This window comes from Convolutriloba macropyga, chromosome 1 (genome assembly GCF_964194025.1).
Source record: "Convolutriloba macropyga chromosome 1, txConMacr16.3, whole genome shotgun sequence".
Classification (NCBI taxonomy): domain Eukaryota; kingdom Metazoa; phylum Xenacoelomorpha; order Acoela; family Convolutidae; genus Convolutriloba; species Convolutriloba macropyga.
This window is the reverse complement of record NC_134468.1, coordinates 17,424,528-17,452,299: the sequence shown is the minus strand read 5'-3', so window position 1 is coordinate 17,452,299 and position 27,772 is coordinate 17,424,528. Positions and strand designations below refer to the sequence as shown.

The 27,772-nt window shown below is 36.8% G+C and overlaps 3 protein-coding genes across 3 annotated transcripts in view; 1 reads left to right on the top strand and 2 right to left on the bottom strand.

Annotated features, from left to right (window-relative positions):
- Positions 1 to 13,202: 13,202 nt before the first annotated feature.
- On the bottom strand, positions 13,203 to 13,751 carry LOC142346273 (uncharacterized). Its single transcript, XM_075398789.1, has one exon. The coding sequence runs from the start codon at positions 13,748 to 13,750 to the stop codon at positions 13,286 to 13,288; it is 465 nt and encodes a 154-aa protein (XP_075254904.1). The 5' UTR covers position 13,751; the 3' UTR covers positions 13,203 to 13,285.
- A 3,316-nt stretch (positions 13,752 to 17,067) lies between these two features.
- On the bottom strand, positions 17,068 to 17,823 carry LOC142335840 (THO complex subunit 7 homolog). The gene has a single exon (XM_075384170.1). The coding sequence runs from the start codon at positions 17,790 to 17,792 to the stop codon at positions 17,142 to 17,144; it is 651 nt and encodes a 216-aa protein (XP_075240285.1). The 5' UTR covers positions 17,793 to 17,823; the 3' UTR covers positions 17,068 to 17,141.
- A 2,397-nt stretch (positions 17,824 to 20,220) lies between these two features.
- Positions 20,221 to 27,772, top strand: part of LOC142335829 (eukaryotic translation initiation factor 3 subunit C-like) — a 137,829-nt gene continuing 130,277 nt past the window's right edge. The window contains exon 1 of the mRNA XM_075384160.1: positions 20,221 to 20,249. The gene's annotated coding sequence lies outside the window, so the exon portion shown is untranslated. The remainder of the gene's footprint in view (positions 20,250 to 27,772) is intronic.

Here is a 27,772-nt window from a genome sequence, read left to right as displayed (position 1 = left end):
GAAAGATTTGTCATTTTGGAAAGCGTTTGACTTCAAACTCTTTTTTTTCATATTGGCCCACTCGTCTTCGATAATTTAGGTATCTCAAATCTTCATCTGGAGAGTTTTTGTAAGTTAAGTTTTGCTATAAGACTTTTATCCGATGGCAATTTTGCTGTTACAAACCTTGAACCCGCTGAATTATTGATTAACTCTTTCTTTGAAAACTTTATTGAGTTATATGGGGCCGAATCCCAATCATACAATTTCCACACAATGCGACATTTAGTAGAACAAGTCCGAAGAAATGGTCCACTCTGGCTTTTTTCTGCTTTTTGCTTTGAGTCGGCTAATCACCAACTTCTATCAGCACTTTCTGGAACAATAAAAAATCCTGAAAAAATGGTTGAACGTTTCCTAAACTACCAAAATTCTGTCGATGAGTTAAAAGTAAGTGGTGATAATAAAAATAAGTGCCTTGAAAATTTCACTAAAATGTCCCAAGAGGTAAACGTGTTTTGTCATGAACGGAATGCCGAAAGTAAGTTTTCGCGATTTGTAAATGACAAAGGGAAAAAATTCTGTTCTCTTTCGTATACAAGACTCAATGATAACTTAGGCGAAAGTGTTGTTCAACTTAAAGATGAAAAATTTGTTCAAGTTCAATGCTTTGTAAAAATTGAAGGCATCATCTATGCTGTTGTCAGATATTTTTTGGATGTCGCCATACTTAATGTTATTCCCGATCATCATATATTTCCTTATAATTTTTGCTTTGAATTAAGTACGCTAGGACCGCTAGATTTGTGTCTTGTTGAAAATTTGTTATATAAGTCAATTGTTTGTCCGCTGCCTAATGTTCTGAAAGTCAGCGTTATCAGAGAAGGGTTCGAACATAATTGATTTTTTGTTGCTGATTGTAGAGTCAGTAACTTTTTTTGCAGGTGGCCTCAATCATAATTTGGAAAAGTTTTTATTATTTTTTGTTGACTGTAGAATCAATATTTTTGCAAATCCTTGACTCGGCCGTTAATTATTTTCTATTTACCTCAAGATACTGCGCAGTCATTTTAGGTTACTGGTGAAGAAGAGCTCAAAGCTGTTGATTGGAAATTTGTAAGTTTCTTTCACTTGAGTTTATAAAATAAGCTTTCGAAATTTTCTACCAAATAGGTCAATAATTTAGCATATTTTGCGGATGACTGTCTAAGCTACCTTTTTTTGTTTCTCCTGAATTGTTCTGCTTTCGCGCGTCTGCTTTTTGTGCTCCAACTCATACTAATTTTTTGTTCAGCTCGTTCCTGTTAATCGGTGACTCCAACGTCAAACATTTGAAAACAGATCTCTACAATGATCCGCTACTCTGTGCTTATCAAATTGACGTCCTGGCGATGAGTGGCATGCGTTCTCATGAGCTTGGCCCTTGTGTCAGTCTGACTGCTAAGCAATACGACTTTGTTATTGTTGCTGTGGGAAACAATGACCTAGCAGATTGGCGTGATATACCTGCCAAAAAACCCGAAGAAGTAGCTCTCAACTTAGTAAGCTTCGCAAGGTGTGCATCGCGTGAGGGCACTAATGTTCTTGTAATTGGAATGTGGAAAAGGCGCCATATGGAAAGCCATAATGTGGAGACTGTAAATAAGATTCTTTACCATGAACTAAAGGAGTTTTATGTTGCACCAAAACTAAAGCCAAAACATTTTAAACTTAATGATCCTTGTCATATGACCTTTGATGGCCAGCGTGACTTGCTCGCCCTTCTAAATAGGCTAATCTGTACACGAGTTTTCAAGTAATTTGAATGTTTCTTGTGTCTTCTGAGTTAATTTATTTTGACTCTTGCTTTTTCTTTCAACTTGTTGATGTTGTCTTTCTTAGGTTGGTTGTAGAATCAGCCTGTTTCCTTTTTTTGCCTTTTGTAGATAAAGAATGTGGTATAGTGATAATTGATTTTTCAACTTGTTCCTATTTATTCGATAGTTGCGCTATGATGAGAAAATTGATTCTTGGAGTGCTTTTGTCTTTTGATTTAATTTATTCTGACTCTTGCTTTTTCTTTCAACTTGTTGATGTTGTCTTTCTTGGGTTGGTTCTAGAATCAGCCTGTTTCCTTTTTTGCCTTTGTAGATAAAGAATGTGGTGTAATAATAATTGATTTTTCAACTTGTTCTATTTATTCGATAGTTGCGCTATGATGAGAAAATTGATTCTCGGAGTGCTTTTGTCTTTTGATTTAATTTATTCTGACTCCTGCTTTTTCGTTTAACTTGTTGATGTTGTCTTTCTTAGGTTGGTTGTAGAATCAGCCTGTTTCCTTTTTTTGCCTTTGTAGATAAAGAATGTGGTATAGTAATAATTGATTTTTCAACTTGTTCTATTTATTCGATAGTTGCGCTATGATGAGAAAATTGATTCTCGGAGTGCTTTTGTCTTTTGATTTAATTTATTCTGACTCTTGCTTTTTCTTTCAACTTGTTGATGTTGTCTTTCTTGGGTTGGTTGTAGAATCAGCCTGTTTCCTTTTTTGCCTTTGTAGATAAAGAATGTGGTATAGTAATAATTGATTTTTCAACTTGTTCCTATTTATTCGATAGTTGCGCTTTGATGAGAAAATTGATTCTCGGAGTGCTTTTGTCTTTTGATTCAATTTCTTCTGACTCTTGCTTTTTCTGTATATTGTTTGATTTGGATTGGTTGTTGTTGTTGCAGATAAATGTAGAATCAACTCTTCGATGCCTTTTTCTTCATTTGTGAATTTGTTCATAAAAAGTTGTATAGTAATAGTTGATTTTTCAACTTCTTCCAAATTATTCGATATTTGTTCTTTGATGAGAAAATTTGTTCTCGGAGTGCGTTTTTGGTTTTGTCCTTGATCAGGCAAAGTGATGAAATTACAACCATAGTGCGTAATCAAAATTCTGATGGCCTGATTCTCTTGTGTGTTTCCTTTGTTTGTCTCTCTTCGTTGCGTTCAATCTTCAGTTTTTGTTGCTTTGAGCTCGCGTGCTATTTGTCTGTAGGTCTGTTTCGGCTGATTTCCTGCTTGTTCTTTCGTTTTGTTTTGTTTTTCATTTGTTTCTTGGCTTCTATTCGATTATTGCGCTATGATGAGAAAACTGATTTTCGGAACGCCTTTCGTGTTTTCTCCTGAATCAGGCAATGTGATGAACTGAAATTACAACCTTAAGTTAGGATAATCAAAATTCTGATTGCCTGATTGGTACATGTGTTTCCTTTGCTTCTATCTTCTTTGGGTTCACTCTTCAGTTTTTGTTGCTTTGAGCTCGCGTGCTCTTTGTCTGTAGTTCTGTCTCGGCTGGTTTCCTACTTGTTCTTTCGTTTTGTTTTTTTTTTCATTTGTTTCTTGGCTTCTATTCGATTATTGCGCTATGATGAGAAAAATGATTTTCGGAGCGCTTTTTGTGTTTTCTAAATCAGGCAAAGTGATGAACTGAAATTACAACCTTAAGTTAGGATAGTCAAAATTCTGATTGCCTGATCGCATTTTATGAATTTTCTTTGCTCATCTTTTCCTTGTGTTCAGTCTCCAGTTTCTGTTGCTGTGAGCTCTCTCTCTCTCTCTCTCTGTCTTTCTCTTTTTGCTGTTCTCTTTTTTTGGCCTTTAAACTCCTTGTCATATGTTCGATGATTGCGCTATGATGAGAAAAATGCTTTTCGGAGCGCTCTTCTTGTTTTATCCTGAATCAGGCAATGTGATGAACTGAAACTATAACCTTAAGTTAGGATAATCAAAAATCTGATTGCCTTATTGCCTTTTATAGTTTTTCTTTTCTTATCTTTTTCTTGTGTTAAGTGTCCAGTTTCTGTTGCTGGGAGCTCTCTCTCTCTCTCTCTCTGTCTGTCTTTCTCTTTTTGCTGTTCTCCTTTTTTGCTTTTTAAACTCCTTGTCATATGTTCGATGATTGCGCTATAACGAGAAAAATGATTTTCGGAGCGCTCCTTGTTTTCTTCTGAATCAGGCAATGTGATGAACTGAAATTATAACCTTAAGTTAGGATAATCAAAATTCTGATTGCCTGAATGCCTTTTTAAAATTTTGTTTGCTTATTGTGTTCAGTCTCCAGTTTTTGTTGCTGGGAGCTCCCTCTCTCTCTCTTTCTCTCTCTCTCTCTGTGTCTTTCTCTTTTTGCTCTTCTCTTTTTTTGCCATTTAAACTCCTTGTTGTCATATGTTCGATGATTGCGCTATGATGAAAAAAATGATTTTCGCTGCGCTTTTCTTGTTTTCTTCTGAATCAGGCAATGTGATGAACGGAAATTATAACCTTAAATTAGGATAATCAAAATTCTGATTGCCTGATTGCTTTTTATAAATTTTATTTGCTTATCATTTTCTTGTGTTCATTCTCCAGTTTCTGTTGCCGGGAGCTCTCTCTCTCTCTCTGTCTTTCTCTTTTTGCTGTTCTCCTTTTTTGCTTTTCAAACTCCTTGTCATATGTTCGATGATCATGCTCCAAAGAGAAAAATGATTTTTGAAGCGCGTTTCTGGTTTTGTCCTTGATCAGGCAAAGTGATGAATGAAATCATAACCGACAGTTAAGGTAATGAAAATTCTGATATTGCCTGATTGCCTTTTATGTGTTTATTTGCTTTTATCTTTTTAGCGATCACTCTTGAGTTTGTGTTGCTTTATGGCCACGTGCTCTCTCTTTTCGTTGTTTCTTTTTTCTTGCTCTGTCTCTCCTGTCTCTTGCTCTCTCTCTCTCAACTCTCTTTCTCTCTCTCTCTCCTCTCTCTCTCTCTCTCGCTCTCTCTCTCTCTCTCTTCTCTCTCTCTCTCTCTCTCTCTCTCTCGCTCTCTTCTCTCTCTCTCTCAACTCTCTCTCTCTCTCTCGCTCTCTTCTCTCTCTCTCTTCTCTCTCTCTCTCTCTTTCTCGCTCTCTCAACTCTCTCTCTCTCTTCTCTCTCTCTCTCTTCTCTCTCTCTCTCTCGCTCTCTCTCTCTTTCTCGCTCTCTTCTCTCTCTCTCTCAACTCTCTCTCTCTCTCTCTCTCTCTCTCTCTCTCTCTCCTCTCTTGCTCTCTTCTCTCTCTCGCGCTCTCTCTCTTTCTCGCTCTCTCAACTCTCTCTCTCTCTCTCTCTCTCTCTCTCTCTCTCTCTCCTTGTTGCGCTCCGGGCATTTGTTCCTTTTCTTTGCCCTAGGGCAAAGGTTTTTTCTCTCTAGGATTGCCTTCCGGGCAAATTCGGTTTCGCTCGTTCGTTTTTGTTTCTCTCGCTTTGCGCTCGCTTGTTTTTCGTTCGCTTTCTTTCACGCTCGCTCGTCTTTGTTTCTCTCCTTTGCGCTCGCTCGTTTTTCGTTCCCTTGCTTTCACGCTCGTTCGTCTTTGTTTCGCTCGCTTTGGGGCTCGCTCGTTTTTCGTTCGCCTGCTTTCACGCTCGTTCGTCTTTGTTTCGCTCGCTCGTTTTTCGTTCGCTAGCTTTCACGCTCGCTCGTCTTTGTTTCGCTCGCTTTGCGCTCGCTCGTTTTTCGTTCGCTTGCTTTCACGCTCGCTCGTCTTTGTTTCGCTCGCTTTGGGCTCGCTCGTTTTTCGTTCGCCTGCTTTCACGCTCGTTCGTCTTTGTTTCGCTTGCTTTGGGCTAACTCGTTTTTCGTTCGCCTGCTTTCCACGCTCGTTCGTCTTTGTTTCGCTCGCTTTGGGCTCGCTCGTTTTTCGTTCGCCTGCTTTCACGCTCGCTCGTTTTTTCGTTCGCTCGTTTTTCGTTCGTTTCTGTTTTGCTCGCCCGTTTTTCGTTCGCTTGAACCCCCCACCCTTCTCTGTGCCCCCTTTCTTGTGCATTTAGATGTTCATTTATGTTTCTTTTTTTCGGTGCTATAACCCCACCCCTCTCTGTGCCCCCTTTCTGATGCATTTAGATGTTCATTTATATGTTTGTCTCTTCCTTTCTTCAGCGCGATAACCCCCCGCCTTGTTTGTGACCCCTTCGCGCAGCGCGATAACCCCCCGCCTTTGTTTTGTGGCCCCTTCGCGCATTAGTCTTAGCTCTTTCGGGTCTTTTTTTTTCTTTGGTGACTAGAGATCAGGTGCGCTCCTTCTGGAGCATAGTAATGCACCGACTCTAGACATCAAAGAAACCAAAAAGGCCCACGCCCGAGCTAAGGCTACATTTCCGCCCTTGTTTGTGACCCCTTTTGCGCAGCGCGATAACCCCCCGCCGTTGTTTGTGGCCCCTTCGCGCATTAGTCTTAGCTCTTTAGGGTCTTTTTTTTCTTTGGTGGCTAGAGATCAGGTGCGCTCCTTCTGGAGCATAGTAATGCACCGACTCTAGACAGCAAAGAAGCCAAAAAGGCCCGCGCTCAAGCTAAGACTAAGTTTCCGGACGCCCATTTTGCAAGGGTCTTGCAAGAATTCGTCGCTTATCTTGCAAGACCCTTGCAAAAATCAGACGCTTATCTTGCAAGATTCTTGCAAGACTTCGACGCTTATCTTGCAAGAATCTTGCAAGAGTTCGACGCCTATCTTGCAAGAATCTTACAAGATCGACGCTTATCTTGCAAGATTCTTGCATATCCGACGGCTATCTTGCAAGATCTTGCAAGAATCTTGCAAGATCTTGCAAGATGGTGCGTAATCTTACAAGATTCTTGCAAGATTCTTGCAAGATCTTGCAAGATAGCCGTCGGTAATAGACTAGGGCAGTTCGAAAGATAAGAGTCACACCTTTTGAGCTGATATAAAAACTTAAAGCAGTATTAAAAGTAACATTCCTATAAATAGTTATGCAAATATGCGCCTGATTATTACAAGACAATTATCAATCGGGAACCACTTCAACAATAGATTTCAGCTCACAATAATTTTTCATCAGCAATCCTGAAACGAAAACAAATTAATTTGTTATTTAACTATTTCAATAACAGATTTCAGCTCACATTAATTTTTCAGCTTTCCATCGACACCAGTAAAGGTAAGTAACACATTATTTACCAGAAAAAGTATTAAACCCTATAAAAGAGACTTCTATAAGTGATGGGTCAGGTCACATTTTCGACTGATATAGATATGACTTTTTCGAAAACTCCAGCACTTGAAAAAGGTCAAAATCTAGCACTTGATATATATATATATATATATATATATATATAAAATTTATATATGTATATAAATATATATATATATATATATATATATATATATATATATATGGATATATATATATATATATATATATATATATACATTTTATAAATTTTTTTGTTTTCAATTTTTTTAATTTATTATATTTAATATATATATATATGTGTGTGTATAAATATTTTCGAAAAAACTATATATATATATATAAGAAACAACAAAACATAAAAACATATGTATATATATATATATGTATATATATATATATATATATATATATATATATATATATATATATATATATAATGTATAGCTCATATCTATAAAAAATAACAATTACACAACAACGAACGTGAGGGACAAACGGAATGAGCGACCAATTTTGCCTATTAAATGAAAAAAGTTACGACGTAATTTCCAGCAACTCGAAGTTTTATTAGAAGACCTAGACCAAAAAGCACTTATATTTGTACTTACAGAAACCGCGACTAGCGATGACATCCAAACCGGAGCGTATACTCTTTCAACGTATCATCAAATAGAAACATGCAATCGCGACGTAACTGGTTGCGGTGTAGGAGTATTTTTGTGAGACAAGTTGAAAATAATAAACACGATTAAGAGCAGTATTCGAAATGTTTAAATTTTAACTGTAAATATTGCTAACAGACATTTTTTATGACAAGTGTTTATAAATAGCCAAATTATCCAGTTTATGAATTTTTAAACTTCCTGTTAGATTAATTTATGTCCATAAACACAGTTTGGGGGGATTTTAATACAGATAATTTAAATAACAGAAAGAGTTCAAAATCTACAGAATTGTTGTCATATTTTGGACTAAAATTAATTAATGCGAACTTAGTATCACGTGAAACCTTTCATTCACAGACATCAATTGATCTATTTTTCAAAAACTACTGGAGATTGGTTTGTTGATAAATGTGCTATATCGGATCATTATTCTGTTTTCTTCTACAATAATAAGCTACAAGTAGACCACACAGAGGAACGATTTTTTATAGGAACGATTTTAACGAAAGTCAAAAACTTTTGAAGCGATCTCGTTGATTTGCCACAGTAAATGATCAGTGTGATAACTTTCTGGTCGAATTGACGTTATTTTTTCAACATTGCGGAAAGCATTACCAAATGATTGTGAGCGATTTCATTGGTATAAGATGTTTATAAAATGATATAAAATGTTAAGAGAAACAACAATGGATTTTTTCTCTTTCGTATTCCTTCATACCAATCTTTCCATTGTAATTAAAGTAATGTAATTAAATCATGCAGAAACAATGTTGAAATTTTGCAACAACAAAAATCAGTAAAAGAAACCACAATAAATTTCGCCAGAGATCTCATCCTTCATATTTCTTTAGGACAATGTTTTTAGGTCCAGCAGTTCCAGCTGAGCAATGTAATTATATCACGCAAACCTCATCACCGCACAGCGTTTAGCTTCCCCCTTGGAATTCCAGCTGTCATTTCTACTAATATTGATATTCAAATTTTTACAGCTTGGATCTTTTTGGTGTAATTATTTTAGTAGGAACTGTTTTTCAATGTTTGAAATTCATTTTCTGCAAATGAGATAAATTTTCATTAAAAACTTTCAGCGAAGAGGTCACTTGACAGGTAAGTGCAAGCACAGTTTACGAGCTGAGCCTCTTTTTTCCCATAATCTAATAACGGTTTTGATAAGCTGCCCAAAGCTTTCTTGTTGTTCCGACCCCACTTGTGGGGGGAGGAACTATATACTCAAATGTTTCTTTTTGTTCAGTCAATTTTGGCCGATCGATATATTCGTCGTAGAGAAATGTGAGTGGTATCATTAAAAAGCTGGTCCAGCGTAAAACTCAAAATTACGCTGGACCAGCTTTTTTTTTATAAAACTTTTCTCTTTTTTTTTGCTTTTTTTTAAGTCACCTAGAGACAAGTCACTTTTTATATCAAGGTTCTATTAATGACAAAACTCCTTTACAGTCAAATTAAGCTCCTTTACAGTCAAACTAAGCCGAATGAACAAAAACATCGTTTTCAAGGAATTGCTCATATTTTTTTTGGCTTTGATTCTGAGTTCGTAATTTTAAAAAAAATTTTGATGTCTTTTTGAGGTTTTACTAATTTTATGGAGTCCTATGGCATGGATTCATTGACTAACAGTGCAATATGTTCCTTAATGAGCATTAAGTGAACATATCTAGTGCTTTGAGGGGACTGCTAACGGCTGTTAAGACTTAAAATAATTTTTCGATTTTTTTTGAACATTAAAGAGTCAAACTTATTATCGTGAACTGTAAGTCAGTCCAGGGGTGACAGCACCCTCTTCCTTCTTACTACAACCTTGCAAAATTTAATCTGGTTAGCGGTATTATCTTCTAACTATTGATAATATGACTTCAATGACACAAGATTTCAAAAAATTTAAAAAAAAAATTGGGTATTTTCGTATTATTGGTTACTTTTGAAATTTTATCACATTATCCAAAGATTGATAGCTCCCATTGGCTTGAGGAAAATATTCCGTGGCTCACAGATAAAAATTTCATAAATTTATGGTTTAAATGGCTTCGACACTTTCTTATCGCACTTTTGTTTTGAATTTTTGGTTTTCGCCTGTTTTTGTTGTTGTTTTAATAGTCATAAGACTTATTGTGATGTCTTGTTGATTACCTATGCATGACAAACATAAATATACTCCTATCGGGGCATCTTTGAATGTATTTATTGACTTCCGTTGAAAACTATTGAATTTAATGGCTGTTAAGAATTTAAAAATAATTTTTCGAAAACTTTTTTTTGAATACTAATAAATGTTAAACTTTTTTCGTGAACTTTTAATCAGTGTCAGTATTGACTGGACCCACTTGGTTTATACTGCAACTAAAATTATTCTGGTTAGCCGTTTTATTATCTATCTATTGGTTATATGATTTCAATGACACAAGATTTCAACTTTTTTTGGATATTTTTATTATTGGTTCCTTTGAACTCTTATCACATTTTGCAAACATTATACACATTATCCAAACATTATTTACCTTTTATATTTTATATTATCCCATTGGCTTCATGGGGACGTTCAGTGGATCACAGATAAAGTTTTCAGAGAAAAGCTAATGGTTTAATTGGCTTCGACACTTTCTGCTCGCACTTTTTCTATCGAATTTTGGTTTTTGCCTGTTTTTGTTATTGTTTTCACAGTTATAAGACTTATTGTGATGTCATGTTAATTATCTATGCAAAACAAACATCCTTTTCAATCCAGGTTGTATCCTTCCGGGTTTTATCTGAGCGTAGATATTGAGCTCCATTAATTTTTGAATATTAACCAATCCTAAAATTTTTCGTGAACTGTTGGTCAATGTCAGTACTAGCAGAATCCCTTTCCGTTCTACTGCAGCCAAAATTAATCTGTTTAGCGGTTTTATCTTCTACCTATTAGTTTTAAAACTTCAACGTCACGAGATTTCAAATTTTTTTTTTAATTTTCGGGTACTTTATTGCATTTTTGGATCCTTTTGAAATCTTATCACATCATCCTCCTGCAGATGTTGCCCGTTGTTTTAGAGATAAAGTTCAACAAATCATAGATAACGTTTTCAGAGAAGAACTTAGGATTTGTATTGCTTCTACATATTCTTCTGGCACTTTTCTACAGAATTTTTGGTTTTTGCCTGTGTCTGTTGTCGTTTTCATAGTCAATAACTTGTTGTGAGGTCTTATTGATGAAATATGATTAGCAAACAAACTCATTGTCCCATCGATGCATAATTTAGCGTATTTACTGTCATGCGTTGAAAGCTAATGATGCGTTGATGGTACGGGTTTTATCGAAATTTTCGCGGTTCTAATGTATTTGTTAATGTTTGTTGATTTTTTGAAATTATATTGATAAGTAAGAGAAATCCCATTGCTCTTTGAAACTGATTGAAAACAGAAGAGTTTTTAGTTTAAAGTTCATTTTTTTTAATGCCTTCGACACTTTTCTCGCTCAATTTTTTCTTGAATTTGCTGTTTTTGTTCTTTAGGTAGCCGTAAATTGCTGACAGTTCTCATAGGCCAATAATTGAATATTGAATGAATGATGTTACCCGAAGCAGTCAGTTTATGGCGAATAGTCTAAAAGTTTCTGATAACCATATTGAAGTTTTTTTCAAAATTTTCAGTTTTTGTTCTTTTCGTCAAATTGTAACTTATTTTCATCAATGAGAGGTCCCATCCAATTTCTTGTAATTCAGGAGATAACATATCTATTGACATTATTTGTCCTTGACGTTTTGTTTCTTGGACAATATGCGTTTTTCTGAAAGTTTATTGAGTGGCCAATTTTTGTGTTTCTTTTTCTATTCTTTCAGAACAATCGCGTAATAACAGATCCCAATGGTTTTCAAATGTGGCGCAAATAAACTTATTCAATCAGTCAGTTTAAATCCTTCAGCTCAATCAGTAGAATCGAACAATTGAATTAAAAATACAAAATATTTAGATGATAGCTAGTGACTTCAATGCTAGCAATAGTTTCTGTTTTCGCAAATCGTTTGTAATTTTGAGTTTCTCTTTAGTTCGCTTCTATGGACAGTTCCTTTTGGTTTTTTAATGAGTTTATAGTAATTTATTAAGGATTGTTTAGTTAAAAGCTAATGATTTTTGAGATTTTTGAAATTTCTTGGTGTAAAAAATGTTGATTAATTTTTAAGTTTCACCTCACTGTTCGCTCTTTTTGTCGACTTTTTACCCAGTCTCATTACGAAAACTTTCCATCTGCTGTATTGTTAGAAAAAAGTTAAATTGTGTAGTTTAGGTTTCACCTGACTGCACTTTGGCGTTGCTACTAGGTGCTTTTAAATTTAGATATTCAGTTTCTGCCGTGAAATTTTTGTTTGTGCTAATTTTGTTATTTGTTTTTTTTTGTCTCTTAGTCTCTTAAATGTCAGATCACGTTTGCGCTGTAATGAGGGATGGCATTATGTAATTCAATTATTAGATTATTTGTGTAACGATTGCTTTAAACTCAAACATCTATTTTTGTTATCTCTTCATTTGGTTGACAATTTAGTCACAAATGTAGATGAGCACGGGTCGGAACATCATGTGCGAACGCACATTAACGAGCCGCCTTGTTGATAATTTTCAATCAGTTAAGCTCTCGCAAGGATTTAAGCTCATAGAAAGGCCACCTTTGAGCAACCAAACAAAACACACGGTGCTACCTTTGAGCAACCAAACAAAACACTGGGCTGCTTGCTAATCTAACTCAATTTTTTCATTAGATTTATTGCATTTATTAATTTCATTTAAAATATTGCTAGACTTTTGAGTCCTTCTCTTTGGTTCCACTAAACTAAATTTTTACAATATTTTGAAAACACGAATACGTGTACCTTAAAAATGGTATACAGACACAAGTTCTTCCAAAACATTCTTTAGCATAAGGGACCTAAGTTGAGTTTCCTATTTAGGTGAGCCAAAAAAACATTGAATTGTGAATTTTCAGTAACCTTGCTTCTGTATCATTAATTTAACAAAACTTAAGAAAAACTCTTAAGAATTGCTTCAGGGAGGATTACATGCAAAGTATTTAGCCGAACAGGAACTTGAGTACATCCTGTGTCATGTACAGATTTAAGTGAGCACACTTATTTAGCTCCGTCATCGGTGAACATTTTGTCGATATTAATTTTTAGTGAAAAAATCTGTCATCTTTGTACTGGCAGATGTTAATAAACTTTGAAGGCGACGTCAATGTTTTGCAATGGGATAAGTGACAAAAAAAATTAATTCAGTAGTAGTTCCAGAAAATCATAAGGCGAACTTTAAAAAATTAAATTTCCAACAACTAATTTCCCTAGCGAGACAAATCAAAAGCTAGTTATACTCCTCACAATGATTAGTTTTTGTCAACTTTTCATGGTACGGCAACACATCTTATGGCAATCATTACGAAATGATAAAAATCCGAGATGAAAAACGAGTTTAAAATCCTATCAGAACTTTCAGCAAAGTCAGTCTAAGGAAAGATTGAAACGCAGTTAGGGTTACGTTGGAACTCAAATTCCGTCTTGAAAGGGACCTATAATCTGGACTTTCTCGTGTCCGTCGAGGACTTGTTCTACCAAAATGACAGTTCAAAAAAGTTTTTATTCAAAACAATTCGTCATCACTGTCATTCAGTATTGAAACCATTGCACCTGCAAATTAGTGGTTTATTTGCTGGTATCAATGACATAAGTCAGAGCACATTTGCCACAATAGTACCTATCCTTATGGTTTGCCATAAAGATACCAGCACCACACGATTCAGACTCGCACTCTTTCCTCAGTCGAGTTATCTTTCCACTGTCGTCCACTTTGTAATACTTCAAAACTGGCAGCTTGACTTTCTTTGGCTTCTTCTTAATCTTCTTGGGTGTCGTGTACACTTTCTTCTTTCGTTTCTTACCACCTCCCAGCAGAGACAGGACGACATCTATTGTCGATTCATCGCCGATTCCGAGGTCTTCAAGAAGATCATCATCCTCAACAGGTTTGCCTCCAAATAGCAGTCGAATTTCCCCCTCTTCCAGGCCCTCAATCTCTTCAACTGCCTCTTTCAAGTCTTCTCCATTTGTGATTTCACTTGCATCAATGGTCGCAGTACAACCCTCTAAGCCTCTTATAAACAACTGCATATCTGAAAATGTAACGCAGAATATTGACATCCGCATTAAAATCTCTGAGAACAAATTTCATTTAAACTCGAAGATAGTCTTGAAAGGCAACCCATTTATGGAAAAATAGCATTTAAAGTTGTTTTTTTTTGGCTCCGCCGAAAAAACCTTATATCGCAGAATCACTGCAGTTTCAATATTTAAACCTCTTTTCGGTAGATCACTTTGGGTGGTGTTGGTCAGCAAACATGTCCAGGTTTAGCGTAGTAGATCCTGGTTTAAAATTCTGTCTACTCGATTGCACACAGACCAGAGTGCTTAAATTGATTTGGTAGATTTTCTAAGCGCCAGCCTTTTTCAAGAAAAGCGCCAGCTCAGAAAATCTACCATATGTTAGCATCAATCAGATGACGAATCATCAAGAATAAAATCGCACATTCCAACAAGATTTCAGCCAATTTCGACATAGATTTAGCAATTTCAAATCGAACCTGACTAATTTTTCACTCACACATAATATCACAGATTGTGTCGTATAGAAATCAAATTTTAGCATTAATTATTCTAGTATTCCAGTAATTATAAGGTGTTGTTCCTTTTTGAAAAAAAATTTGCCTTTCTTGGTCATTCGTGATATGGCCTTCCGTTCATTTCATGCATTTTGTATCATTTTCCTTCTTTTCGTATCTTTTGCGACTGCCTCTTCGACACCATGAGAAAAAAGTTAGAATGGATCATAAATTTTAGCTGTTCGTTAGTCCTCTGTCGCAGTAATTTGTAAGAACACAAGTTTTCAAATACTAATTTTAATTGATTTATTAACTATCTGAGCTGATATTTGTACATCCAACAACAAATGCGGTTTTATCCCGAAATTTTTACTTTCTTTATAAAACATGCAAATATTTTTTTCAAAAAAGGTATTGTTAGACTGCAGGTCCCTAAATTGACCACCTTGAAGATTGTACCTTGTTTTTTGAGACCCCAAACCAAGTATTTCAGTAAAATTGCTATAATACTTTTGTCATGCATTCAGAATACCTGTGTTCAAAGTGGTCCTTATTATAATTTACAGATTTTCACTAGCGCCGTTTATAAATACATGTTCAAAAGTACGAAAAAAATATATTCGAAAAATGAAACGCCTTCGCAAAAAAAACAATTTTTATTTAATTGTTATCCAATTCTTTAAATTTAGTGACATTTTGATAAAATTAATTATGCCGAAGGCCGCTTAGATGGTCACTAACTCTTTTTTCTTCCCAATACTTTGGAAAAAAACGGACGCTGTTCAGCAGTAAACGTCCATATACTTATTAGTTGCTTCCGAAATTATTCTTTGGATTTCAACCTTTCACTTAAAGGTTGTAACCAGCTTTGCGTTGCAGGTGTTTGCAGTTCGAGTTTCCGGTTCGCAAGATTTTTTGGTGTCAAATACAGCTCAAAAAATATTTAAACATAACCAACTAAAGTTAGGCGAATTGCTCTAACGAACGGCAAGTGGTTGGCGGCGGTAGTAGTCAGCTGGGGCTTAGGGATGCTAATATTAGGGAAGCAGGGGCCAAGCGATAAGGGATAGGGTTGTGAGAGAGCTTGTGGGGGTTGCGTTGAGTGAGTAGGGTGACTGAGGGGTTCAATCTTTTAAAACTAAGGGCCGCCCTTCACACCCTACAATTGTCTCCTCAAAACAGTTTGCACCCTCCGAGCTCTAGCTTTCTATCCCTTTTCTGAGACCGAAAAGTCAAAGGGATCAGATGAAAATCGGTCAAGCAAAGAATCACATAAAAAACCACAGGACAAATATAATTGATAAACTTCGTTTTAGAGCAATTAAATAAAAATTTGGGCGGTTTTGAGTCTGGTTATTGGTTTGCGCTACACTAACAAAGAATAAACACGATACAGCCGGCATTGCAAATACGCGTTTTAATTCGGCAGCTTTCAACATATGCTTGAAAACGTCCAGCGCTAACGAAGTAAAATGGAAGCGCGGAATTGCTGCAGATCGGGAACTAATACTCCAGCTCTAAAAAACCTCATTTATGCTTAATGAATAGATCCACGGTATAGTGACACATTGGAAAAAAAAACCTTTTTTCCAAAAAATTGCACGACAACGCAATGTGGTTTATCAAGACTTGGAATACGTTAATTTTCTGTTTCAACTCAGTTAATGTTACTGTTTTTGACAAAATCAATAACAAAAAAATGACAGTATCTGTTTTCAGTAGATTTGATGAGGCAATACACACTATTGGGACTACATTTTGAAACCTTCATCGAGGAGAAACTTTTAAGAGATTCAATCAAAAACATAAACAGAGTAACTTTGGGTGAATTGATATCGAAGGACAGGCGGGTGCAATTTAATAAAGAGGGGCGTGGCTTAGAAATTGTTTATAGGTGCGAAAAACGCTGATTTATATTTACCCTTTTTATATAACCAACTTTTACTTCAGAAAGAGAGCAACTAAGATTGGTCAAAAATGAAGAACTCAAGCGTGAAAAGATCACTCAAGAAGTCAAAGCATGTTCTAGAAAAAAGCCCAAAAATCTTCAAGCAAAAAGTTTGCATAAAATTATTACACGTTTACAATAATTGCTTCAAACTTAATTCGAGAGCAATTAAAAACATCCTGCACTGCCAAATGAAGCTGTGCGGCGAAATAGAACAGCGTTCCGGAGAATTTATTTAAGGGATTAAAATGAATGATGCAGTTATCAATGCTACCTACTGTGAAACTATCAAAAATCTTGGTATCACCTGTTCAAATTCACTCACAGAACATTTTGCATAAAAAGACACACAAGTTTACAATGATTGCTTCAAAGGAATCTGTTCAAATATTGAATGTCAGAAAGTAAAAAGGCAACGACAGGGTGGATGATGAAGCCAATATAAAAAAACACAATATTTTCACTACTTTATAGAATTATGTCATCATTTAGTAACACATCTTTAACACTGGCTGTTACGATCAAGATAAAAATTGAGCGTAAACACCAAATTAAACCAAACCTTTTCACCTGGTGTCATTTTCAAAAAATGTGAAATCTTCCTACACTGCACAGAATCCAGTGAACTTTTTTGTTTTGTGTGGTCGAGGTATCAAGATCTTCGTCCATTAAATATTCAGGTGACCGAAAAAGCCACTGTTTCAGACGATACGCAATTGGCGAAAAATCATTAAAATGCCCATCAGCCCCAGCAAAAATATGCAGTTAGCCACATAAGAACAGGACAACACCTGCAAACGTTGGCCCAGAGTATCTTTTCAAGCGCTATCAATCAAACTTTGCCAACTTACTGACATAGCATGTTGATTTAAAAAGATAAATCAAAGAAAACATGAACTTGTAAAGGTAAATATCAGAGAACACAAATAACTGGTACTGAAGTGCAATATTGGAACTATTTAGATGGCGTCACTTCCATTATTTCATCATCGTCATTTGATTGTTTGGCATCTGCAGATCCTGTTTCCGCTTCTTTTCCTTCCTTTACTTTCAGATGAGACTTCAACTGTGCAAGGGCAAAAGTGAACAATTTAAAATGTCGATCAATATCTCGTTGCTCATCGATCAGCAGACCCTCTGTTTTATGCAGCTGTTCCATCTCTCCTTTTATTGCCTCCAGACGCTTCACACTAAGGTCACGAGCAGGTTCCTTCAATATAGTTTGCGCTAGCGAATCAAATGCTTGCTTATGCTTGCGAACGACTTTAGCATTTTCTAGAGCTTCTTTGAAACTTTCGACAGATGCCTTGGATTCTTCAATGGATTTCTCTATTTTGCTTAGTTCCTGCTCATAAAATTGCACTTCGTTGGCGTTCATATCACAGATAGAAGTGCACCTGCGCACTGCGGTTTCTGCTTGATTGAGAGTTGTAATTATTTTGTAGGCAGCTTCAGAAGGACTATCGGAACCGTCCCCACCATTGTCAGAGAGATCACTTAATTTTAAAATGGATCTCAAAAGTTGAGTCATTCGTTTATCATCTCCCCCAGTATCTCCTTCCAATAGAAGCCGACGGTAAATCATATCCTCTTCCATTGAACTCATTGTCTGAAATCAATAAGTAGGCGAGAAAAGAGGGCTATCAGCACACAGTATTATGAAATTCAAATATTCTTGGCCAAATGCTACAAATAATTATTTAACTTACATCTTATTGCTACATAACACGAATAACTTTCTTTTTCTGTTAATTCACTAAAACTACTCCACAAAAAGCCAACAAACACAAAAAATGGTCATTTCTAGATCCATCAATTAACTTTGAAAGTGAAAGAAACTTTCTTAGGTGCCAAGCTATCAAAAACTAAGAACACTGAAATTTGCCATTTCTGGGTCCATCAATTACGTTGAAACTGATGGAAAAATTACGGACCACCCATTCGGACGATCAAACGGGTACATAGATATGGCAGTTTTTGTCTAAGTTTAGCAAATTCAGTTTATTCACTTTATGACCTGAAAAACAACAAGTTCATGGAAACAGGAAATATCCAACGCAAATCAGTGCCTAATAAGAGAGCTCTCATCAGATAAACTTATTTAAAAAAGTTTTTCATGTAAAATGGATTTTGTAAGGTGTGGAAAACCCTCAATGAAGAAACCGTACTAATGAGATATCATACGTTGAAAACTTCATTTGCTGAGCTGAATACATTGTTAATTGGAGAGTCGCAGGTCAGATACTTTCAATTCGCCAACTCCAGCTTTCTTTCGCTTCCAGGAGATCATCATTGATCTTGCAGAAAGTTGTTAAAACGTTGCGAAGAATTCTTGTCATCGGAATAACCCCCCTCATACTACCCACACCTTCCCCGAATTTGAGTTCGAGGCGCTTAAAAATACATTTACGACAAAATTAACTGATAAGCCCCAGTCAATCGTAAGCTTGCAAGGAGAGCTGAGGTTTCGCCCCGGGGTTATCGAGGCATTGCCAAACGAAGTTTTCAGCTGTTCATCGTGATAGCGTCCATCTAAAGGCCTTCGGACTTAGCCATATTGGAATCAATTTGAAAGACAAAACTTTCTACAAATAATTCTCGAAGAAATTTGAGAGACAGTATCATCCACAAACCTTAGAGTGTTTGAATCAAACCAGTTGCCAGTGCGGGAGTTTAGATAGTCCATAGGCTCCTTCCGTCAGGAGACCACGAACATATCTTTTCGCGTTAATCTACGATTAGATGTGCCATAGGTTCCTTCAGTCAAGAGACCGCGGCCCTATTTTTTGTTCTTCTGGGGTCAGATAAACCACAGAATCGTTCCGTCCGGCCTTAGGAGACCGCGGCCTTATCTAGTCCTCTTCGAAAACTTATCTGTTTACGAGTGATCACATAGTAAACAACTATCTAATACAGTCCTCATCAATAACAATAGCCAGCGCAATTTGTCTTGAAATATCAATACGATAAAGTAAAACAACCGGAATTTGTAAAGAATATTCGTGTCTTTTTCATTCTAGCCCTCCAGCTTAGAGATCATGTAAACTAAAGCCCGCATTCGTGGTACTTATAACATAATGCGGCACTATAATTTCATGGGTGACTATAATAGAAAGGACCCAAATATTTAATGAAAAATCAACGATGCAAACCGTTCTGGGTCAACATTAAATTGAAAACAGGTTTTCCTTTGCTGAGCATGTGATCAAAATATACATCTTACACTCATCTAACAAAAAAGAGCATAGTGAAAGGTAATGTACAATAGCAGTATTATTAACAACGTACCCAAGTATTCCAATTTTGCATGGAATTCAAAAAGATGTCACGATTGATCAGTTAGCCAATTGCAATGAAAGTGAAAAGATCAGTAAACTGCAGACCGAAATTGAAGAACTTGGAGCAGAGAAAAATTCAATATCTTAGCGTTAAACACAGAGCACCATGAAATCAGAGCGAAAAGTACTGACAACACAGCTCCCACTCCTGAACCCCAATTATAGAAGAACCATCGAACAAAACCCTGTCGGTAAAGAACAATACATTGGAATTAGGTTCCGATGCATAGCAGAAATATCATCCGAGCATGACTTGAAAGGTATAAAATAAGCAAAGAAGCACGTAAAATTCCCTGCAAAATCACTGGTATCAAGCGGTTTGTTAAATTTTCTGAAGGTATGCATCGAGCTCTGCTGTTGACGATAGATACTGATTATGCTGCGGCTCATCCTAAAAAACTGAAATATTATGGCCACTGCTTTTTAGCTACAGAGTTTATGCCAATGGAGCAAACGGGAGAAAGAGAAATGCTAAAAATGATAACAAGGCTTATAAATCGAGGTGCAAGTGCTAAAATTCTGAGAATAAGGAATCTTATCTCCAAAAAGATAAACAAAACGTGGGTCGTCGTAAATTTAAACGAAATTGAAAATGACACAGCCATAAGAGGCTTTCCGTTTTACTGAAATGTGGTTAGCAGACCACAGGCCCCAGAGGGTCTTTTTCTTAGAGAAACTGCAGACCCAAACTTTCAGCCTAATTGTTGTGATAAACTTATTAAATATTTTCAGAGAATGTAAATGATCATATTGATCTTGCTCCTTTTACAATTGTCCTCTTTGTTGTCCCGATCAATATCGTAGGAACCCTCTGATGCTGTTTTGGTTTGTCTCGACAGTTGAGCTGAATCTTCCTCCATCGACTGCAAGCCAGTGAGACCGTTCCTTTGAATAGTGTGTTTTTATCGTGTATTGTGTGTTTTAAGTCGTTTTTCCACTTAAAGTCGGTTCAGTGAGTATTTTTTTGCGGTTGAATTTTTGTTAGGGCCTTTTGACTTGGTTATGCTCGTTTTTTTCCGCTTCTACTCCTTTACTCCTAAGCCAAAGAGAGCCATCGTTTTGTGCAACGCTGAAAACTGCTCTAAGCCATCTGGACTCCTAAACTGGATTCAATGCAAATTTTGTAAAACTTGGTACCATGTGTTTGTGAAAAATAAATTTCTTTGAAAGTGAGAAACTAGAATTTTACAATCATGTAAAATGTTCCAATGTTCATTTAATAGGAGATCATGCGTGTTAATGAGCTCACTCTTGAGAGTTTGATGAACGCCTCAAAAGCTCGGTTTTTGAAAAGAGTTCCTAAAGATTACAATTTTCCTAGATTTTCTAGAGCTCCTGTGCCTAACTGTTTATTCAAAAAAATTCATAATTTAATCAGAGAGTCAGCGTGTGTCGTATTTGGTTGATTTTTTAATGCCTTCATGTCTTTTTTGGGCCAACCCAAAACATCTGGTAAAAGTAACATTATGAGTTCTGCAAATCAACCAAAAAATACGATGCAATAATCTGAACTTCCCGACTGCTGATAAAAAGGACTCCAAAGTACGACTCGGACTTTGAAAAGCGTACCAAACTTTTTTCAGCTAAATTAGATGAAGGCAATGTAAAAGCGGGAATATGTTTAGCTAGCTCTGATGACTCCTATGCGCCTTGTAACAATGAAAACAACGAGAAATTGCTTTCTGAACATCCGAAGCGTAGTTCCATCAATGTTTCTTCCCTTGACAATATAGACAGTTTTGAAGCCAGCGAGTACGACGTTTACAAAACCAAAACATCTTTTCCTAATGGGTCTGGCACTGGCCCCAATGGTTTGATTCTTCAAGTCTTGAAAGATTTTGTGTGTAAGTTTAATGGAAGTGCTGGGCTTGAGTTTTTGAAGAGTCTAACAAGACTGGTAATTTTAATTGCAAATAACAAAGTCCCAAAAAACGTTAGATCGTTTTTCATTGGAGCTAAAGTAATCGCGTTAGTTAAGAATATGGTGGTTTACGGCGCATTGCGCTAGGCAACACCTTGCTTGCAGAGTTTTTGCAAAGTGTGCAGTATCCAAAGTCTCAGAAGAACAAAAAGAATACTTTGGAAAAACCCAAGTTTGATGTGGCACTCGCAAAAGGAGCAGAGATCGCGGCCCATCTCTTCCGAAACATTCTTGAAAAGCCGTCTCCTAAAATTCATGTTTTGCTCAAGTTAAATTTTAAAAATGCATTTAATTCCCTGAACCGCGAGACTATGTTAAAATATGTGAAAACTATAAGACCCAGTATGTACCATTTCCTTTTTTCAGCCTACAGCAAGCCTAATTACTTGATTTACGGCGTTACAATCATCTCATCTGAAGAGGAGACGTAGCAGGGTGATCCTGAAGCCCTCCATTTTTTGCAGAGACAATTCAAGGCCTTAGGAATGATATGATGTCGGAAATTAAAGAATTGTACTTAGATGATAGAAATTTTGCCAAGGATTAAAAAATTGTGTTAAAAGATCTTAAGCGGGTTATGGGCTCTGAAAAAGATCTTGATTTGAGTCTAAATTTTATTAAATATGGGCTCTGTTTTGTGGAAAATCATACTGTTCAGCAGCCTAACACAATTCTGCAACAATTTTGAAAAAACGTGTCCGGGTATAAAAGCGACAGCCAAAGACCAGCTTGTTATTTTAGGTGCCCCGCTTCGACGTGTAGTTAAGCGCGACTTTTTGTTTACGAAAATCAAAAAAACTAACAAAATATCAAACACTGTTGAGTATCTGGACGCACATTATGGTTTTTATCTTCTGCGAAACTATTTTCGCATGCCTAAATTGAAAAAGACCTACTGAAACAATATGGCGATATTTTGAAAAACGCTCTAAGCAAAGTCCCAAATGTGTATTTCACTGATACCCTCTTCGCTCAGTCAGTTCTTCCCTCCTCACAGAGTGGTTTAGGTGTTTCTTTCGCGCAACTACTTGCTCTTTCCGCTTTTTTAGCTTCAGCAGTAGGTGCCCGTAAAGCACTGGAACAGCATTTTAGAGAAAAGTTCGAAGACAAAGAGTTCAATTGTGGTGTGGAATAGTGGTATGCAGTAATAGGAACCCTTGAAGCACCAGACAACAAACATCAGAAGAATTGGTCTAAGATTTTCTATCAAAAGGTTCTTACCGATTTGTTGCCTAAGTTAGGTGAGGACGGAGTGAAACCGTTAAACGCCTATCAAGATAAAATTGCGTCACAATGGCTAAATGTAGTACCTTGCAAAAACTTTAATCTTAAGTTTTTAAATCAACAGTTGAGAATCTCGGTAGGGCTTCGCTTGCGTGCAAAAATTTGCGAGCCTCGCTTATGTGTTTGTGGAAGAAAAGTGGAATCCTTGGAGTTGCATGGGCTTTCTTGTGTAAGGAGTGCAGGGAAATTCTCACGTCACACTAATTTGTACCACATGTTTAAACAAACTTTAGCCTTTGTTCGTGTTCCCTCTGTTTTAAAACCAGCTATTCTCTACAAATCCGACAACAAAAGACCTGATGGCATGACTTTTGTACCCTGAAAACAAGGCAAACAATTTTTTGTGCGATGTAACTGTGGTGGATGCTTTGGCTCCCAGTCTTTTGTCTGCTGGCTCTGTTGGTAACCATGGAATTGGTGCAGTGGAAGCCGAGGAGAGAAAAAATGTCAAATATAAATGTGTTGTTGAAAAAAATTGTTTGTTTCATTCTTTAGCGTTAGAAATTCAATGGTCTACGGGACCGTCCAGAGAGAAATTTTTGAAAGACCTATGCAAATCCATCTGTATTATGATGAATGAGCCTTGAGCTGGTAGTTTCTTGAAACGAAGAATCTCCCTTACAATCCAAGTGCTGCTTGTATATTCGGTACTGTTAACAACAAAACGACATTTGACGAGATTTTTTATTTGTAATCTTTTTCTGAAAAAGTGTTTGCAGCTGATGTTCGTAGCGCAGATGTTTTTTTTTGTTTTTTAAAAAATTTTGTTGGCCTTTACTCCGGTTACTCAATCTGTCATTTTTATTGTTGAATTCCTTCTCTGTTGTTGAATCCTTTCTTTTGAGTTGTTGAGCATGCCCGGGTTTTTATGATGACAGGTCCTTTTGACTGACTTTGACTGACATGGTGCTCCTAATGATAACTTCTAGACAGTCTGAAAAAAATTTCTTGGTGTCTTTATCATCAATCAAAATAATAGACAAAATGATAACCATAAATTTGGTTAGAAACGTACCTCATAGAATGAGTAGAAATTAAAAACACTAATGAGTAAGCTCTATTCAAAATACAGCCAAATTACACTGCAATCCGAATATAAGATTGATACAAGTAACCTAAAAGAGCTATTTTGGGTTCCATCAATTACCGGTGGAAGTGGAAGAACAAATACCTGTCATGTTGTCGATGAACAGCTCTAGCAAACTTATAAAATTTTCCATTGCCGAGCAAACTTGATTGTGCTCAACAAAAACAGGACAAATAATGTAGCTTCTTTTGACAAAATTTTGAAGCCCCTAGCTGAGAACGCAATAATGTCAGGCTAATTGATCAAGGTGGCAGCATGTTTTCAGCATTAAAAACTCACATGCCTAAGAACTGTAAACGACTGCTTTGAGACTGAAGCACTAATTAGGCGCCTTCAACAAGCCTTCAAAGATCGACTCAACAATCTTCATCTTGAGGAAAGCAAAATTAGAATCATGAAATACTTCTGGACGAACAATAGGTCCGTTTGGCGGGTCAAACTGGTACAAAGGTATTGCAGTTTCTGTCGAAGTTTTTTAATTTCAGTTTATTCGCTTTATGACTTGAAAAACAACAAGTGCATGGAAACAGGAAATATCAAACTCAAATCAGTGCCTAACAAGAGAGCTCTCATCAGATAGACTTATTAAATACAGTTTTTCATGTGAAATGGATTTTGTAAGTTGTGAAAACCTCTCAATGAAAAAACTGTATTAATGAGATATCATACGTTGAAAACTTCATTTGCTGAGCCAAATATCTTGCTAATTGGAGACTCCTAGGTCATACATTTTCACTTCGCTAACTCCAACCCTTCTCACTTCCAGAAGCAATCATCATTGATCTTGAAGAAAGTTGTTAAAACGTTGCGAAGAATTTTTGTCATCGGAATAAACCTCCTCATACCACCCACCCCATTTTGCAAACGTGAGTTCTAGGCTCCTAAAGAAAGCATTCAAGACAAATTAACTGCTAAACCCCCGTCAACCGTACGCTTGCGAGGAGAGTTAAGGTTGCGCGCCAGGATTATCGAGGCTTTGCCAAAAGAAACTCTAAACTGTTCATTTGATGAGCCTGATAGCGTCCCCTCAAACAACCTCAGACATAGCTAGAATGGAATCAATTTGAAAGACATAACTTTCTATAAACAAATCTCGAAAGAAGTTGGGTGACAGTCCCATCCACAAATCTTAGATTGTTCGATGCAAACCTGATATATATACATAGTTCCCGTATGAGCCCCTCCTTGCAGGCGAATATTGCAGCCGTCTTCTCTGTTTTAGGGGAACTTTTGGCTTGGAGTTCTTAGCAACATCAGTTGAAAGATAGGACTAGTCTTGCAGTTTACCTGAGTTATAGATGAAGGTCACAAGTTGTTGACAGTTCTGATACCACAGAAATTCCAGTAGCTGTGGTTGCGAGGGCCGCGCATGATCGTCGTTCCTGCAAACGACAAAAAAAGTGGTGGCTAAATTCCCATTTCATCTCCTTGTATTTCAAGGAGTTTCCAAACAAATGTCCAGCCCGCGGAGCAGTGGGCTTGTTGTTCCTATCTCTGGGAGACATCTCGGGAAATTCTTTAACAATCGCAGTGAGTAGTGACTCTTCCATCTATTGGTCCATTCTTTGTTTACAAAATCTGTTATTTCTTTCGCTGAGTATTGCCGTGGATGCATGTTTGAGGCCATATGCTTTTGATATTTTTCTAGATCGCTCTGGAAGATATGACATTCATGTGCTCCGTTTTAATTGAAGTGCTTCATTGTGGGCAGTAGAGATCAGGTCTGGGCCATTGTCTTTTTTTGATGAGGAACTTTACATTCTAGCTCTTGCCAAAGAAGTCCACCGGTGGTATACCGAAGAGACACTCGGCTGCTAGAACCGATGGTGCGAGGCAGTTTTGTAGTGTGGACCGAATGACCTTGTTTTGAAAAGTTTGGAAAACTTTGGTATTTTTTGCCACCATACCGGGAAAGCATACAACCCCTGCGGTCGGATTACTGTTCTGTATAACAAAGAATGGGTTTGTAATGGTAGTGCCCACCTCCGGGAATATTTGCTCCTGAAATGGTTTCAGGTCCCCATTGCCTTAGGGATGATTGACCAGGCATGCTCTTTGTATTCAAGTCTGTCGTTTTAAGTCAGAGCAATCGATTTGGTCTGTTGTGTAACTGCACAGCTGTCACCTCTCACAATTGGTACATCTATGACTGTTGCTGAGCTTTTCAATAGCATCAATTCAGTCTTTGAGCCGTTCACGGCCATTCTCCATTTGGAACACCAGCTCTCATGGTCACGACAAGCATTGTTGAGCTGCGCGCTCTATTTTCCAGATGTCTCTGCTTCTATTAGTACCGAACTGTCATCCGCAAATTTAAAGTGTTATTTCTAGTCATCAGGAAGTCGTCAAAGTAAAGGACGAATAGCACAGGTGAGAGTACACTGCCTTGTGGTTTTCCCATTTCGATCTTGAATTCAAAATTATCATGTTTATTTGTTGTTTAGAAAAGTGAGCAAGATTGCAAATAGTTTTCCAACCATTCCCTTTACTTTCAATTTGTAGATCATTCCATTTATCCAAACGTTATCGAACGTTTTCTCCCTGTCGATATTTAGCAGAGCCGCCGGTTTCCATTCCTGAATTGTTTTTTTACCAATAGGTTGAGACGATAAAGTGACCTTACTGTACTTTTCTTGGGTCGGCAGCCTTATTGGGTTGGGTTTATGCAACTGTTTGCTTCCATCCACTTCTTCATCCTTTGTTCAACTATTCTCTGAAAAAGTTTACCAATATGACTGCAGATAGACAGTGGTCTGAAGCTAGAGCAGAGTAGATAGAAGTTTTTGCTCGATTTTCTGATGAAGGATAACCTTGCTTTCAACCAGGGCCAATTAGATTTCTGCCAACATTCGATATAGAGCCAGAGAAGTAAGCTCTTGAGTTTGGGGTCGATATGCTTGAACACTCTTGGCTGGATTTCGTCATTGTCCATTGAGCAGCCGTTAGTGCCATAACGAAGAGCTGTATCAATTTCGTTTTCTGTGATATCATCTTCAAGTACGGCGCAATTGAGCATTCTGGAAGTTCTGCACGTCAAGTATAACCATATTGAAATGGTTTTTGTCAAAATTTTGGTTCTAGAGATGCCTCGACACAAAGAACGTCCTTCTGAATTCCATAGTTTTTCATTCAAAAAAATTTGCGGTAATCAACGAGCGGGGGCTGGAACAGATAACAACCAGAACAGAACTAACGAAAACTCACTGCAGATGAAGACAGTCCTTATGATACTTCCACCAGGAGACCACGTACTTACCTTTTCTCTGTATCTGCTATTAGATGAGCCATAGGTTCTTCCAGTCGGGAGACCGCAACCTCTTGTGTTCTTGTGCTGCTTTGATTAGATAAGCCATAGGTTCCTTCCGTCAGAAGACCACGGCCTTACCTAATACTCTTCGAATATTTTATCCATTTTTCAGTAATCCCAGTCCTTTAATTCTTAAAACTCTTGAACAATAGTTCAAATAGTAAACAATTATATAAGCTATTCCAGAAAAATAACAATATCCAGCGCAATTTTTACTTGAAACATCAAAATGCTAAAAGTAGAACACCCGCAATTGTTTAAGAATATTCGTAGGTTTCCGATTCATACCAGAAATGTCATCAAAGCAAGACTTGACACAAAAGTTGAGTTCAAAATTCTTTCAGATCTAATTTTGAAGTTTTCATATTGTAGATTGAACCGCAAACTGCAACAAAAATTTACCCCCAGCGTGAACTTGCTCTAAATAAAGAAAATTGGAAAAGGTCAAATGACTCTATACAAAAGAAACAATTTTAAGCCTTATGGCTACATAAATATTGATGAATTAGTCAAGAAATGGTATAAAAGCTTGACGATGTGTTAGCGAAAAAACGTTCTGAACACCACATTGCACAGATATATCTTCCCCCGATTCACCAAAAAAGTATCCTTACATCTCATGTAAGTGATAACTACCCTTAAATTAAAA

Excerpts from the sequence above, each read along its gene's own strand:
- LOC142346273 (XM_075398789.1), bottom strand. The coding sequence starts at position 13,750 with ATGCAGTTGTTTATAAGAGGCTTAGAGGGTTGTACTGCGACCATTGAT.
- LOC142335840 (XM_075384170.1), bottom strand. The coding sequence starts at position 17,792 with ATGAGTTCAATGGAAGAGGATATGATTTACCGTCGGCTTCTATTGGAA.